The sequence below is a fragment of the Sus scrofa genome, chromosome 6, assembly GCF_054392235.1.
Source record: "Sus scrofa isolate SSC_HxYL_T2T_F1_AM1 chromosome 6, Sscrofa_HxYL_maternal_Yorkshire_Landrace_v2.0, whole genome shotgun sequence".
In the NCBI taxonomy this organism is placed as follows: domain Eukaryota; kingdom Metazoa; phylum Chordata; class Mammalia; order Artiodactyla; family Suidae; genus Sus; species Sus scrofa.
Genome location: NC_139388.1, coordinates 1,413,273 through 1,428,003, shown reverse-complemented (window position 1 = coordinate 1,428,003; position 14,731 = coordinate 1,413,273). Strand labels below are relative to the sequence as shown.

The 14,731-nt window shown below is 68.5% G+C and overlaps 1 protein-coding gene across 8 annotated transcripts in view; it reads right to left on the bottom strand.

Annotated features, from left to right (window-relative positions):
* Nucleotides 1-345: 345 nt before the first annotated feature.
* ANKRD11 (ankyrin repeat domain containing 11) overlaps nucleotides 346-14,731 on the bottom strand; it is a 153,597-nt gene continuing 139,211 nt past the window's right edge. For 4 of the 8 annotated variants that reach the window (XM_021097040.2, XM_021097036.2, XM_084959201.1 and 1 more), the window contains 6 exons: nucleotides 13,382-13,529; nucleotides 6,675-13,105; nucleotides 4,695-4,793; nucleotides 4,483-4,626; nucleotides 3,285-3,377; nucleotides 346-1,208 (listed from right to left, as the gene is read on the bottom strand). In XM_021097040.2, coding sequence (XP_020952699.2) covers nucleotides 1,023-1,208; nucleotides 3,285-3,377; nucleotides 4,483-4,626; nucleotides 4,695-4,793; nucleotides 6,675-13,105; nucleotides 13,382-13,529 — 7,101 coding nt within the window. In that variant the 3' untranslated portion in view covers nucleotides 346-1,022. Of the gene's footprint in view, nucleotides 1,209-2,969; nucleotides 3,129-3,284; nucleotides 3,378-4,482; nucleotides 4,627-4,694; nucleotides 4,794-6,674; nucleotides 13,106-13,381; nucleotides 13,530-14,731 lie in introns of all 8 variants that reach the window. The other 4 variants (XM_021097042.2, XM_021097038.2, XM_084959199.1 and 1 more) reach the window with 3 other exon arrangements.

Sequence of the window (14,731 nt, the reverse complement as noted above, 5' to 3'; positions counted from 1 at the left end):
AGGGATCGGAAGGGAGGGGAGGGCGCCCAGGGACCCCGCTTCCCGCGGGCCCGGGGCTGCTGCGGGGACGCTGGTGGCCCAGAGCCTGCGTGGGGTCACTCAGGCACAGGAAGGGGTGTGCGCGCGTGTGCAAAGTTCCCGGACCCCACGTCCTCTCGTCCTGCAGCTCGGGCCAGGTGTCGGCTGGGAGCTGTGGACGGAGGGGCCCCTGTGGGAGCCTCCTCGGGAGCGCGCCAGGCGCTGGCCCCCGCCGCCCTGCAGCCCAGGGTGAGCGCCTCGCTGCCCCCCCACCCCCGTGCTGGGCGCCGTCACGCGCGCAGGCCGGCCGCTTCCGGGGCTGTCGTGTACAAAGAGCATTTAATTAATTTATTTCTTTACACATAACTGAAGTGATGTTACAGTACATAAGTTATTTACAACTGTGCAGTAATGTGTTGCAAAATAAATTATCTAGAAGGCAGCAAAAGTACATTGTGAACGTGTATAAAACTGTACAGCGTTTGCGGGTACACTTTTTATATGATTATTGGCTCTGTAGTGTTTCAAGTTACGTTCTCAGAAAGAGAAACAAAATGCCCAAGATTAAAGGAAAAATATACAAACCACGTGGATTTGACTCCATTAAAAACCCAGCTGAGAGCCCGGACCCGTGTCCTCTGCGGCCTGCGGCCAGCCGGCTCCCAGCGCCCCGGCCTCCCGCTGCTGAGGGCGGACACCCGCGCTGTTTGTCTTGAGTTGATCAGAATGGACCGCGGAGTCGGCAACCTGCACTCCGTCCTGCAGCTCCCGACGTGCCCGTGCAGCTGGCCGGAAAGGAGACCCCGAGGCCAGCGCCGCGTCCCCTGGGCTCCGCGTCCTCCCCCGGCGGCGGGCATGAAAGCGCCACGCTCCCGGGGCCGGGGGGCGGCCTTCTCCCGGGTGTCCCCGCCTGGGGACGAGGCCTCCTCCCCCTGCCGGGGCCCCGTAGCTCCGGGCAGGCGCGCGGGGCCTGGCCTGCGTGCTGCGGGGCTGCCCCGGCCGCGTCAGGCCGGCAGGAGCACGAAGTCGTCGTTGACGTCCACCATGGGCACGTAGAAGGACGGCACCTCGTTCACGCACAGCGACTTGTGCCCGGCGGGGTCCAGCTCCTGGACCTTCAGCTGCCACTCCATCCTCTGCACGGCGTTGAGGGCGGCGGCCTCGTGCTGCTGCCGCATCAGGAGACACGTCTGCGCGGGAAACACGGCAGGTGAGGGCGGGGCGGTGGGACCCCGGCCGCCCCGCCGCCTGCTCGGAGGATGGGGTCAGGGGACCCAGGTCGAGCTCTGGCCACGGGTGGGCCTCTCGCCTCTGGGCCGTGTCCTGCCCTCAGAGGCCTCGCCGACCACGTGGGGGGGGGTCTCACTGCTCTGCGCCCCCACCCCCGGGGCTCCCCTACAGCATCGGGTCGGGATTCGTAACAGCGTTTCCGTCCTCGTTCTACCACTGCCTCGTCGACGGCTGGTGTGTGCGCGTGGTTTCACTTGCGTTTGTACTAAGTGAGACTAGGCCTTTTGAAAGTGCACTCGATTGTGGAGTTCCCGCTGTAGCCCAACAGGACTGGCGGTGTCTTGGGGGCCCTGGGTCGAAGGTCTGATCCCCAGCTCACCACGCTGGGTGAAGGAGCTGGCATGGCTGCAGCTGCGGCTCAGATCTCATCCCTAGCCTGGAACTCTATTCGCCGCAGGGCAGCCAAAAATGAAGAAAAATAAAGTGCCCACATTTTTCAAAAGGGTCGTCCAGAGTGCCGCGGTCAGTGCGCCCGTGCTTACTCCCGAGTCTGCACCAGGCGGGGGTCCAGTCCCACCCGGACAGAGTGCTCGGTGCACCTGCTGTGGACAGTGGGGTGACGGCGGGAACTGGGTGAGCGAGACGGGACCCGGCAGGTGGCAGCAGCAGACCGCGCTGCGGGGGAACCTCTGACCCGTCCTAGTGACCACGTGGGGCAGACCGTGCCTTTTCTTAAATGACCCCCGAGCACCCAGGGTCGGGGCTCACCATCTCTAAAGTGCTTTCAAATAAAGAACTCGCTTTAAAAAGGTGCGTGTTGGGGGGGCGGGGAGCTGAACCCCTCTCCGACCTCGTGCTCTGGAAGCGAGCACCACGCGTGCAGCGTGGCGGCCGAGCCACGACGTTGCCAGCAGGCCCCAGGCCGTGGTGTCTGCACCGCAGGCCGACTCCATGCTCAGCGGGACCCTGCCAGCGTGAACGGCTCAGCCAGCCCCGGGAGCGGCCGCTTTTGCCCAAGTGGGATGCCAGGCAGCATCCCGCCGGGCAGCATCCCTCCGCTGAATGACTGACGGGCCTCTAGGTTTCCACCGCCCCGCGGCGTCCCGGGTGGAAAAGGAGGCTGCTGGGCCGGCCCCCTGTGAGATGGCAGGGGGCTCTGCACCCCGCAAAACTTGCCAAGGCTGCGGGAGTTTGGGGGTGGCGGGGTGGGCTGTCTTCCAAACAAGCTGCCCTCTTCCTGTGGCTCTGAGACACGTGGTCACGGAACCCTTTCAGGAAGCTGTGACCGTGTCCCGTCGTCATGTACCCGACTCATCCCTTACTTTTCTTTTTTTCCCACTTTTGACCCATTGCTACGTTCGCTGCACATGAAGGAAATGAGACGTGCGTGGCACTTCCAGCGGGCAGGCCTAACTTCAACTGGGGAAGGGTCCTGGGTGGCTCCCTTCGAGCCGGCTGGGGGGACGAGGTGGGGGGTGAGAAGAGCGACCCCTTCACCCTCGTCCCGGGAGCCCGGGCCCGCAGCGGCCTGGGGGACGGTTCCTCTGCGCTGCACCCGCTGCGGCGGTGCGCGGCCGGGCACGGGAGGTGGGGTCCCGCCTCCATCAGCCCCACGGGGCTGCGGGGGCCCAGCCCGCCAGGCCTGCGCGGCTCGGCTGCTAAGCGTTCACGGGCGACCCCGTGGCCCCCCTCGCGCCTGCGGACGAGGGCTTGCTTCTTACTTGCTAATCTCTATCTCCCCCCCATCCTCTGCCCGCTGCACTGGTCAGCGCGTCCAGGGCAGGGGTGGTGGGCGGGCGCTGTGACCTCTGAGGAGGGCTCAGGGTGGGTCCCACAGAGGCCTGACCGCCAGCTGGTGACAGGAGCTGCTCCCCGCACACCTGGACAGGAGGGAAGACACTCTAAGAGGCAACACGGGGGCGGGCGGCCTGGGGGGCCCCAGCGAGCCTGAGCTGTCGTCTCCTCCGCACGCGGCCCGCGGAGCCGCCCCCGCCCAGGGAGCCCTGGGTCCGCGGCCACTGCCCGGCGGGGCTCACCTTCATGCGGTCGTACTTGTCGTCCACGTCCTGCAGCCACGAGATGAACTGGCGGGCGTTGAACCGGTCCCTCACCGACTTGTTCTCGTCACCCTGCAAGGAGGGCAGGCGGCGTGTGGGCGTCTGGGGGCGCGGCGGGGGCCCCACGGCCCAGGACGGCCAGACGGGAGGTCCCCCTCCCCTCCCGCCACCGCCTGCGGCGCGAGGGCCCTGGGGACTCCGGCGGCCTCGTGCCTGGCGTGGCGCCTGCAGACGCGCCTCCACCTGCTTGGGAACAGCTGGCGCTGGCCGCTGGCCCCCATCTCTTCGTTGTAAAAGCCAGAAGGGTCTCTGGGGAGGCCTGGGCTGGTCCGGGGGTCCGGCCTCCTGTCCCCCCCCCGCCCCGTGGGGAGCAGCCCCTGTGCCTGGGCAGCCTCCCCTCGCGGCCACACCCGCCCAGGGCGGAGACACGTGTTTGAGAAAAAAAAAGGCCGCGTGGGACCCCCTCTCCCCTCAACACTCAGAAGAACTAAGAAAAGCCCTTCCAGGTTAGCGGAAAGCCGAAGCTCCCACCCAAGCCACGCGTCATCCGTCTGGTTTGTGGACAGATGGCTCTGCTCGGGGACAAGCCCTGCAGTGCGCCCAGGATGCCAAGTGGGCAAAGTTACGAAGGCGGGTCCTTCAAGAAGATGCCCGAGTGAGCGCCAAGTCCTTAAGGCGCAAGGAAGAACTCGGTTTCTAACCACTGCACCCCCGTGTCACGAGGCGGCCCACCCGGGCTGCTCCTCTGTAGCTGTGGGGTCCCTGGAGGACGTGTGTGCCGGGGGCCTGGACGACAGGCTCTGGGCTCCGTCCCAGTCAGTGGCTGCCAGGAGGACGTGTGGCTGAGTGCGCCCTTCCCGCCCGGGCGGACGCTCAGACGTGTCTGCTGGCGCGGGCGGCCATGGGGCTGGGGGCGGGGAGGGGCGGGCAGGCGGGCTGGGCCCGCAGCAGCACAGTCAGGGCCGAGCGTGCGCCCTGCCCCAGACCAGCGCGTCCCTCCTAAGAGGACCCAGGGCCCGCGCGCCCGTCGAGGAAGCACCGGGGCTCAGCGGCCTCAGGCGCCGACATCTCTGGGCCCTTGGCTGCGGCTCACGCCCACCGTCCGTCCACGAGGGTCGGAGGCCCCGAGAGGGGCTCTGGCAGGGCCGGCCCCTCGCCCGGCCGGCCGGCCACCCACCTGGCTCTCCAGAGGCATGTTGTACACCTCCGAGTCCAGCAGCATGGTGCAGGCGCTGAAGGGCACCGCCTGGTTCGCGATGGTCCTCGCCGCCCGGCAGTGCACCCGCAGGATCTCCTGCTCGCAGGAGACGATGAGCTTCTCCTGGGAGAGAGGGCCGGGTGAGCGGAGGCTGGCGGCCGGGCGCCCGGCGCCCTCGCCCGCACGCTTACCCGCTCGATGCTGTGCTGCAGCCGCAGCTTCCCCCGCACGGCCTCCTGCTGCTTGAACAGCTCCTTCAGTGGCTCCGCCAGGGAAGGCGGGGGCGCGATCTGTGTCAGAGGGCGAGGCAGGGGGTCAGCGGTGTGTGCGCGTGACACGTCCCCGTGAAACCCACGCACCAGGTGGCCCCGCAACGAGCGGGTCCTTGGCCACGTGCCCTGGAGGGGGCAGCAGCGGCCGGGAGGAAGGGTGGGGAGTGGGCTGCTGCGAGGGGAGGGCGCCAAGGACAGAGCGTCTGCGAAGATGGAGGTGCGGGCTGTCCTGTGGGTCCAGCCACTGGGACGCAGGCACCATGAAGCAGCTCACTCGCCTGGGTCCCTTTGGAGGAGCCCCCGCAGAGGCCGCTGCTCCCCGCGCGCACAGGCAGCGAGTCCCCACAGCACAGGTGCGCTGGGGTACCTCGGGGCCCAGGAGCGAGTGTGTGTTTACAAAAGACGGGCCATCGAGGGGGCCCTCGTGGCCAAGGACAGGCGGACAGTGTCCACAGAGGAGCCCCTTTGAGGGGCTAAGTTAGTGGCGCAAGATCGAGGCCCGTGCTGCCTTCAGACGGGCCCGTCTGAGATCAGCTCAGAGGTGAGAGGAAGTCGTGCAGCCGCACACCCTGCCCAGCACCTGCCCAGACCCCTCCGTCTGGGGGCCCAGGGTGTCTTCTTCGCCTGAGCCCACGTGGGTCCCCTGCAGTGGCGCCAGGCGCGACGGCAAAGGTCTGTGTACGGGGGTCTTGTGCGGGGCTGTCTGGGGTCTGAGGGTTGGTTCTTCTGGGGTTTGTTTTTTGTCTTTTTAGGGCCACACCTGCAGCATATGGAGGCTCCCAGGCCAGGGGTTGAATCAGAGCTGCAGCTGCCGGCCTGCACCACAGCCAGAGCAAGGTGGGATCCGAGCCGTGTCTGCGACCTGCACCACAGCTCAGGGTGATGCCGTATCCCCAAACCACTGAGAGGCCGGGGATCGAACCCACGTCCTCTTGGACGCCAATCAGATTCGTCTCTGCTGTGCCACAACAGGAACTCCAGTCGGGGAACTTCCAAGGCCCCACCTCCTCACCTTGCTCTGCTCTGAGAGGGAGCCGAGCCCCGGCCCGTGTCCGGTGAGCAGAGGCTCGGGCCTGTGCTCTGCCCACCCTCACCCAACAGCTTGGGTCTCAGTTGGCCTGACAGGACAGGAACCTGAGCTTCCTCTAGGACAGGCTGAGCCTTAGGAGCTCGGGGGCAGGGCACGGAGGGACCCATGCTGTCTCCCTTTAGATTGCAAATGCTTCTTGTTTCCTTAATAAAATTCAGACAAATGGCAGCAAGCCTCCCTGAGCGGACACCGGAGATCTGGTGGGGTGGGGGCCGGGGCAGCCGCCCCCAGCGCTTGCCCTGCGTGCTGCTCAGAGCCGGTCCTGGTTCGGGAGACATCTCCCGCCTGGGCTCAGTGGCCAGGACTGCGGTGGGACAGCTCTGCAGGCCTCTGGAAGTGGAGCACCTGCGCCCCGGGACCTGGCTCGTCCTGGGCCCAGTGGACAAAACTAACAGAGAGCCCAGCTCCTCCTCCGCGTGGGAAGCGAGTCTGCCACGCGCAGCAGTAGCCCCGGCTACCGCTGGGCAGAGGCCGACAGGAGCCCCGGGGCCGGGGCGCCGATGGGCAGGGTTCGCGGACGTCACAGAGGGGGTGTACACGGCGAGGCCCGCGGAGAGGGGGCGGGGCCCGGCTCGGACCGGGCAGCCTGGGGGCCAAGGATGGACCGACTTCAGAGCAGGGGCGTCCTCAGGCCGCGGGCAGAGGAGCCAGAGGAGCCTCGCGTCAAGGAGCGGGGTGGGGGGGTGGAGGCCGCAGGCCTCGGTGGAGGGGGACCCTGAGGCCGGTGGGGGTCTGTTCCTGCCGCCCGTCCCGTCCCGCGCGCCCTGCCGGGCTGGGAGGCGACAGCGAAGCGGGTCCCCGCCACTCACCACGGGGATGTGCAGCTTGCTGAGCGGCTTGCCGTCCAGGAGGTAGGAGCCGGTGTAGGTGACGTACTCGGCGTAGCACTGCGGCGCCTGCGGGCTGATGTAACACAGGATCTTGCGCTTCTCCTCGATCTTCTTCCGGATCTGCAGGTACTCGAAGTACGGGTTGGACCTGTCGCTGTGGTACGGCTCGATGGCGTCCAGCTTGATGGCGTCCACGATGGCGGCCAGTGTCTGCTGGATCACCTCCCGCGTCTGCCGCGTGGACGTGTGCACCTGCGGCGTCAGCTGCTGGCTGGAGCGCTGGAAGCGGCGTTTGCGCGGGTGCTGGGCCTGGGGGTCGTCGTCCTCGGAGCCGCGGCCCTTGGCCCTGGCGGCGGGCGCGGGCGCCGGCTCCTTCTCGGCGGGGGGCGAGCTCTGCTTGTGCTGGTTGGCCAGCATCTGGGCCCGGTTCCTGGTCATGCGCTGCGGGACCTCCTCCACTTTGGGCGCCTTGGGGGCCTCCGCCGTGGGCCTGGGTTCCGGCTCAGGCGCTTCGGGCTGGGTGCCGCCGGGAGGCCCCTCAAGCCCGGGCTCGTCCTGGGGGCCAGCCCCGTCCGCCGCGAGGGCCTGTGCCGAGCCGTCCCCAGGAGCGTCAGGTGGGCCCTGGGGCGCGGCCGAGGAGTCCGGGCCCTCGGCTGCCTCCTCCCCACTCCCCAGGGGCCGCTGCTCCGAGGGGGCCGGCGTGGGCCCCGAGCTGGGCTCGGAGTCCTGGGGGCCCCTCCCCTCGGGCCCGGGCCCCGCCTCCGCCGCCGCAGCCTCCAGCGGCCCGGCGGGCTCGGGGTCCTCCGACGGCTCGGCTGCGGGCTCGGCAGGGAGCCGGGCAGCTGCGGGGTCCGGAGGCAGCACGAGCTGCTCCTCAGGGGCCGCTGCAGCCAGGTCGCAGGCGCCCGTGGCCACGGGGGCCCCCGCGGGGCCGGGTTCTGGAGGAGCGGGAGGGGCTTCGTCCACAGGCTCTGTCTCCACGTCCGAGCCGTCCTTGGCCTGGAGCGGGAGCTCCGGCAGGGAGAAGGGCCCCAGGTCCAGGTCGTCCTCGGCGGCGGGGAAGGCACCGGGCCAGGGCACCGGCTCCACCTGGCCGAGCGCGGCCAGGCCGTGGCCACCTTCCAGGAAGCTGTTTTCCAGGGGCCCCAGAGCCTCCACCTGAGCCACGCTGGTCACACACGCAGGCTCTGGCAGCCCCTCGGGCGCTTCGGGAAGGGACTTGCAGTTACCGAAGAAGGACTCCAGCCTGGAGGGAGGGGCGAACGGGGCGGGCTCGTCCGAAGGCGGGACGGTGGCCGGGGCCGCGTCCCCCGCCTCGCCTTTGACTTCCAGGCCGGGCTCGGTGACCGACAGAGGGTAGGAGACAGGGGACACGGGGTAAGGGGACTCTGGCTGCAGGGACTCGGCGGGGCAGAAATGTTTGGGGGACTCCGGGAATCTCTGTGGGGACTTCAGCAGGAGGTCCGACCCCACGGGCCAGCTGACGGGGTTTTCGGGGGCACTCCCGAGGAGGCCGGAGGCGAGGCCCTGCTCGGCGGCTGTGGGGTGCGCCCACTCGACCGGCTCCTCCGTGATGACCGTGCTGAAGGGGCCCTCGTCCAGGGGCTCCAGGAAGCTGGGCTCCGGGGGGATGATGGCCGCGGTGGCCTGCTGGTCCTCCGTGGCGTCCAGGGGGATGCCCAGGTCCGGGGGGAGGGTCCCCTCCATGGACGGCGCCAAGAGCTCATCTCTGTGTGGAGGGGGGGACTTGGCTTGTAAACCGGAGAAGGCGCCCTCCGGGGAGGGGACAAGGTTGACCGCGGCTGCGGGCGCGCAGTGCAGGGCGTCCGCCTTGGGGGAGGGGATGCCGTAGTCTGGGGAGTAGTACCCCGGCGACAGGCAGGCGAACTTCTCGGCGGGTCCGGGGGGCCCAGCGGCCTTGTCGTCCAGCTGCGGCCCTGGCGAGCTGTAGCTGGACGCAGCGGGGACGCTCTGCTGTCTGAAGAGCTTGTCCCCCACGCTGAACTCGTCCTCCGGGGTCCTCCTGACGTCCACCGAGACCGAGCGGTACAGGCTCGTGCACAGCGGCCGCGTGGGCGTCTGGCCCGGGGTCTCCGAGACGGCGCTCGCAGCCACAGAGAACCCGTCGAAGAAGGAGGACGCGCAGGCGCTGGCGGCCGTGCTGGAGACGGGCTGGGGGTCCGCGCAGTCGAACATGAGGTCAGAGTAGTCGTCGGCGCTGCAGGACGGGGTGCGGGGTGTGTGCATGGCCTCCTCGTAGCTGGGGCAGGACACCACGGAGGCGGGCGTGGGGACCCCGGTGGGCCGGCCGTGGTCGGGCCTGGGAGACGCGGGCAGGACCTCTTTCATGTGCGGCCCCGCCAGCCAGTCCCGGGGGTCCCCGGCGGGGGCCGGGTGGGGCCTGCTCTCGGCGGCGGCGGGGGCCGCGGGAGCCGCCTCCTTGAGCTTCTTGTCCTTCAGGGCGGGGTCCGGCCCCGGCGGCTTCTTTGGGGGGGCGTCCAGACCCTTCTTGCGCGCGTCCTCGGCCAGCCTCGCCTTGTCCCTGAGCTTGGGGTCCCCGGAGCGGTGCCGCAGCTTCTCCATCTGCTTCATCCTCTCCTTGTGCCGCTTGTGCCGCTCCTCCACCTCCAGGTCCTTCTGCGACAGCATCCGCTCGAAGCTGGTCATCATCAGGTCGCCGTCCCCCAGGAGCTTCTCGCGCGGCCGGGCGTCCCTGCGGCCCGGGTCTCGGGGCGCGAGGAGCCTGTCGGCCGCGGCGGCCGCCTTCTCCTTCTCCGGGTTGTCCCTGACCTTGTCCTTCGGCTTGCTCTCGCCCAGCTTCAGGCTCTCGTCCTTGGGCCTGTCCCTGTCGCGGGCCGCGGGCCGGGGCTCCTCGCGGTGGGGCCGCAGGGGCGCGTCCCCGTGCCGCTCTCGGTGCCGCTCCTTCTCGTCCCTCCACCTCTCGCGGTGCTTCTCCCGCCGCCTCTTCTCCTTGAGGAGGCTGGGGGCGCCCGACCCGAAGGGCCGCAGCTCCTTCTCCGCCTTCTTGGGAGCGTCTCTCTCGGGCTCGTTCTTGTCCTTCTTCTCGGGGGAGAAGAGCTCGATGGGCTTATCCGGTTCGTCCTCCGCGTCGGCCTTGGCGCCATAGGGGCCGCCGCCGTAGGCGTCGGCGTCCAGGAAGTCCTTGTCGTGCTGGCCGGGGTCCTTCCGGCCGCTGCCCAGCTCCTTGTAGTCGTCGCCCTTCTCCTTCCTCTCGGGCTTTTCCTTCCGGACCCGCTCCCGCTCGTGGCTCTTCTTGGACGAGGACGAGGAGTGCCGGTGCCGCTCGCGCTCCCGGGCCCGCTCCTCCGGGGGCTCCGGGAAAGACACCTCCAGGAGGGCGCTCAGGCCCGGGTCCTGGCCGCGCTCAGGGAAGCTGTCGGAGGACGCCTCGCTGGCCTTGTCGTTGGCATCGTCGCGGAAGTCCTGCAGCGCCTCCTCCTCCAGCCGCTCCAGCAGGCTCTTCTCGGCGTCGCCGCCCTTGCCGGCCTTCCTCTCGCGGTCCGGCCTCTCCCGGTGCCTGCCCTTGGCCTTGTCCTCCGCGGGGGGCCTCCTGTCCCCCTTGTCAGGCGGCTTCTGCCTGGGCCGCCTGTCCTGAGCGGCGTCCACGGCGGCGCGGTCCCTGCGGTCCCGGGCCCGCTCGGCCGCCTCTCTGTCCCGCCGGTCCCTGGGCCTCTCCAAGGCCTTCTCCTTCCTGTCCTTCCCGCCGTCCAGGGCGCCCTTGTCCTTCTTCCTCTCGCGCGCCTCCTTGTCCTTCTGCTTCTCCGGGTGCTGCCGGTCGGCGGCCGCGTGCTTGCGGGGTCTGTCCAGGGGGAGCCCCTCGTCCCTCTCGGGGAGCCCCTCCCCCCGCCCCTCGCCGGCCTCTCCGGCTTTGAAGCCGCTCACCGCGTAGTCATCCTTCTCGTCCTCGCTTTCGTCCGTGAATATGTCGGCAATGTACCAGCTCTTCTCCTTGCCCTTCTTCTCGTCTCTTCTCTCGGCGAACTCCTCCGAGAGGGCCCCGGGGAAGGCCTTCTCCCGGCCGCCTTTTCCTTGGTCCAGGGGCGCCTTCCTGTCTTTGTCTTTGCCGTGCCCGTCTTTGTGCTTGTCCTTGGCGTCCCTCTTCTCCTTAAAACTCTTCTCGAACTCTTTGTCCTTGGGGCCCTTTTCGGGGACGGCTCTCTCGCTTTTGTCCTTGTCGCCGGGCTTGTCTCGGTGCTTCTCCGGCTTCGCCTTCTCCTTCTTCTCCTTCTCCCTCGCCGCCTGCGGCCGCTCCCAGGGCTCCAGAACCTTCCCCAAGTCGCAGTCGGGCCTGTCCTTGAAGGCGCCCTCGCAGCCGTACTCCCTCAGCTCCTCCCTGTGGGCGTCGTCGGGCTTGGCGCGGCCGTCTCTGCGCTCCTTGGCGGCCTCGGGGGGCTCCTTCCTGTCCCGCCCGCCCTCGGCCGACTCCCTCCTCCGCTTGTCCCGCTCCGGGAGGTAGCCGGGGCCGCCCCGGTGCTTCTCGGCCGCGTGCTCCCTCCGCCGCTCGCAGCCCCGCTGCAGGGGGTCCCTGTCCTTCCTCCGAGGGCAGGCGTCCTTGTCGGCCCGCTTCTCCCGGGCCTTGCTCTCCCGCCGCTTGTCTCTGGGGTCCTCCTTCACCGTCTCCAGGATCAGCCTGGCCACGGAGTCGGCCTTCAGGTCCCGGTAGTCGGTCACGGGAGAGTCCCAGCTGTCGTCGGCCTTGAAGTCGAAGGAGGAGTCGGACAGGTCCGAAAACCAGCGGTCCTGCGGGTCGTCGGAGAGGCTGAACTTGGCGTCGTCGTTCTCCAGAAACTGGCCTTTGCCGCAGAACTCGTCCGCCGCGGCCTCCTCCCTGCAGACCTTCTCCTTCCTGAGCGCCTTCTCCCTCTCCCTGGAGGCCTTGTCCTCTCGCAGGTCGTTCTTCCTCTCCGACTTGGAGGGCCTGTCCTTGCACTTCTTCTTCCGCTCCTCTCTGTAGAGCCTCCGCTTCTCCTCCTTGGGGGACTTCTCCTTCGGCGGCTTGTCCCGCTCGCCCCGGCCGCCGCCGCCACCGCGCTCCTTCTCCTCCCGGGCGGGCCGGGCCCCGTCCCGGGCCAGCTCCCTCAGCCTCTTGAGGGGCTTGTCCTCTCTGGACGCCTTGGCCGGCTCGTCCCTGAAGAGCCAGTCCTTGTCGTCGGCCTTCAGCCGGCCCAGCTTGTCCTCCCGCTTGAAGTGCTCGCGCTCGTGCTTGGCCGCCTTCAGCCTGCCCTCGGCGGGGGCGTCGCCGTCCGGGGGGGCGCCCTTGTCCGGCCTGGGCTTGGCGTCCTCGTACTCGTAGGCGAAGCCCTTCAGCGCCAGCTCCTGGCTGACGGCGCACAGCCCCTTCTCCTTGGTCCTGTGCTTGTGCTTCGTCTTGTGTTTCTTGACAACCTTGCCCTCCCGGTCCAGCTTGGGCACGGCGCCGTCCCCGCCGGCGTGGAGGGGGCCCTTCCGGTCGGGCAGCGTGCTCTGCAGGCCCCTCTTGCGGTGCTCCTGCCGCTTCCGCACCGGCTTCAGCGACTCCACGCTGGAGCCCTCGGAGGAGCAGTCAGACTCGCTGCTCAGTCTCGTCCTTGTGGAGTCTGACAAGGAGCTGACCTCCGACCAGGCAGGAGAGGAGATGGTTTTCCAGTTGTCCGTCCGCCAGTGCTTGGCGTGCGGCTCCGCGTGGCTGGAGTGATGCTTCTGGGGGGCGGCGGAGCTGCCGTGGGACGACGTGGAGGAGGCGGACAGGGAGCTGAACAGGGCGGGGTCCTTCAGCACCAGCGGGGACTCCTTGAGGCAGCCGGGACTCCCCGCCGAGTCCCCGCCGTCCCCGCCGCTCTCCGAGGACTCGCTGTCCGACTCGGAGGAGCAGAACCTGTCGCTCCGCTTCCCAAAGCGCACCTCTTTGCCCTTGGCCTCCTTCTTCCGCTTCTTCTTGACTTTACCCTTGTCCCTCGGCGGCTTGGCGGTAGGAGGCTCCCGCGTCTTGCTGCCGGGCAGCAGCGTGGGCGCCGAGAGTCGCAGCTTCTCCCCCGTCCCCACAGCGACCCCGACGTCCTCCTCGTCCGACGTGTCCGACACGATGCGATGCGACGCCTTCTTTGGTGCCATGGCGCTGTTCTTAGTGTAGCTCTTCACTTCCATCTTGGGTATCGAAATAAAACTATTCGCCTTGGTTTCTTTTCTGTGGTCCTTTTTCAGCAGGTGTTTGTCGTCCACAGGGGGGACCCTGTCCTGCTCGTCGTCCTCGTCGAACTCGTACTCGTCCTTTACGGGCGTCGCGGTTTTCTGGGGCTCGGGGTTCTTGGCCTTGTGCTTCAGGCCCTTCTCGAACTCGGAGTCCGTGTTGTTGCCGTCCACCGAGCTGGACGGCGCGAACGACGGGGCGTCCTCCTCCTCGGAGCTCTCTGCTGGGAACAGGGAGAAAGCCGTCAGAGGCAGGGCCCTGCTCGGGAGAGGGGGCTGCGGGCGGCCTGGGGCGGGGGGGCTGGGCTTGGGGGGCGCGGGGGGGGGCAGGCTCCCACCAGACAAGCGCCAGCACAGCGGGTTAAACCTGAGGCCAACCCTGGGCGGAGGGAAGCCCAGAGAGGCCCGTACAGAGCCGGCCCCTGGCGCGGAAGCCGCCGTCGGCGCCCGGTGTCCGAGCAGGCCAGGAGGGCCGCCCGCCCCGCCCTGCCCGCACTGACCGGCCGAGCTCTCCTCGCTGGACGTGTAGGTGCCCTTGCCCAGCAGCAGGTTCACCATGGTCGGGGAGCTGGCCACCTTCAGTGGCGTCTCGCCTTTCCGGTTGCTCTGCTGCGGGTTCCCTCCGTACCGGAGCAGCAGCTTCACCACCTGCAGGGCAGCAAGACACGCGTCAGGGACTTGGAGAAGCACGGAGCAGCCGTCCTGCCTGCGCAGAACTGCAGCCCAGGCGGAGCCCCGGGTGGCCAGGCGGGGGCCGGGGCTGTGCAGCGGTGCCTGGGGGGGCCCTCCCGCTCGCCAGGAGCCCCTGTCGCCCAGGCTCCCTGCCTGGCAGGGCGCTGCAGCGTGGCTGGGTTCTGGCCATTAGAGGGAAAGGGCTTTTCAGAACAGAGAAACCAAGACCCAGCTTCTTCACGTTTTCATTTGTTTTAAAAGCAAGCTTGCCGCGCCCCTAGTTGCCCACGGTCAGGGTGGGTGTCACTGACACTGGGGCTGGCGTGTCAGCTGCGTGTTTTAACCCAGGCCCAGGACAGCCGACTCACTCGAGGAGCGGCAGAGCTTGCTGTACTGCGCGTCGCAGAAAACTGCGACGGTGACAGACAAGGTCTGAGGCCCCGATCACCTTTGGCAGCTCTCGCGGCATTTCAAACCCTCCACGAGCACAGAGTTCACGGGTCGCTGGGGTGCAGAGGCCATCAGAGCTGTTTGCCAGGAAGGCGCCTGGCAGCCCTGGTCTGCGTGTCCTGGGACACGGCTGCCGGGCACGTGGCGGCCACCCTCTAGCGAAGACGCATCGGGAGCCACGGAATGCAAACGACCGGCTTGGGTGAGGCCACTGTCTCCCTGACCTCAGACACAGCCTCCCGGGGGGCCCTTTCTCCCACCCATGGTCTGGCTCCTTCCTCACAAGTGGGGGGCTCCCATCCTGTCCACTGTGCCAGCCGAGGCCACTCCAGCTGCAGGAGGCCACCACGTTCCTTGGCTACGGCCCCTTCCTGCATGGCCAGCACACAGTCCAGTCCCTCACGCTCCCTTTTCTCCGGCCTGTAAGGACCCTTGAAAGCCCCAGGTCTGCCTGGGTGACCGGGGTCAGCCCTCTCCTGGGCCTGCCCCTCCTCCCGCTTCTCGGCGCCCCCGTCGCCTGAGGCCACATGTGCACACGTGCCAGGTCGGGATAGGGAGGTCTCTGGGTCCCACCACCTGTCCTCCCCTCCCGGTCTGGTTACTCTACCGTCCAGTTTCAGCAGAGATTACAAAGGTAGAGGCTCAAACGACAGCGCCAGCCCCCAGCGGCAGCGCCCACCAGCCCCCAGCCTCATGGCACCCACACCTGCCCTCCCCCAGGTGTGTTT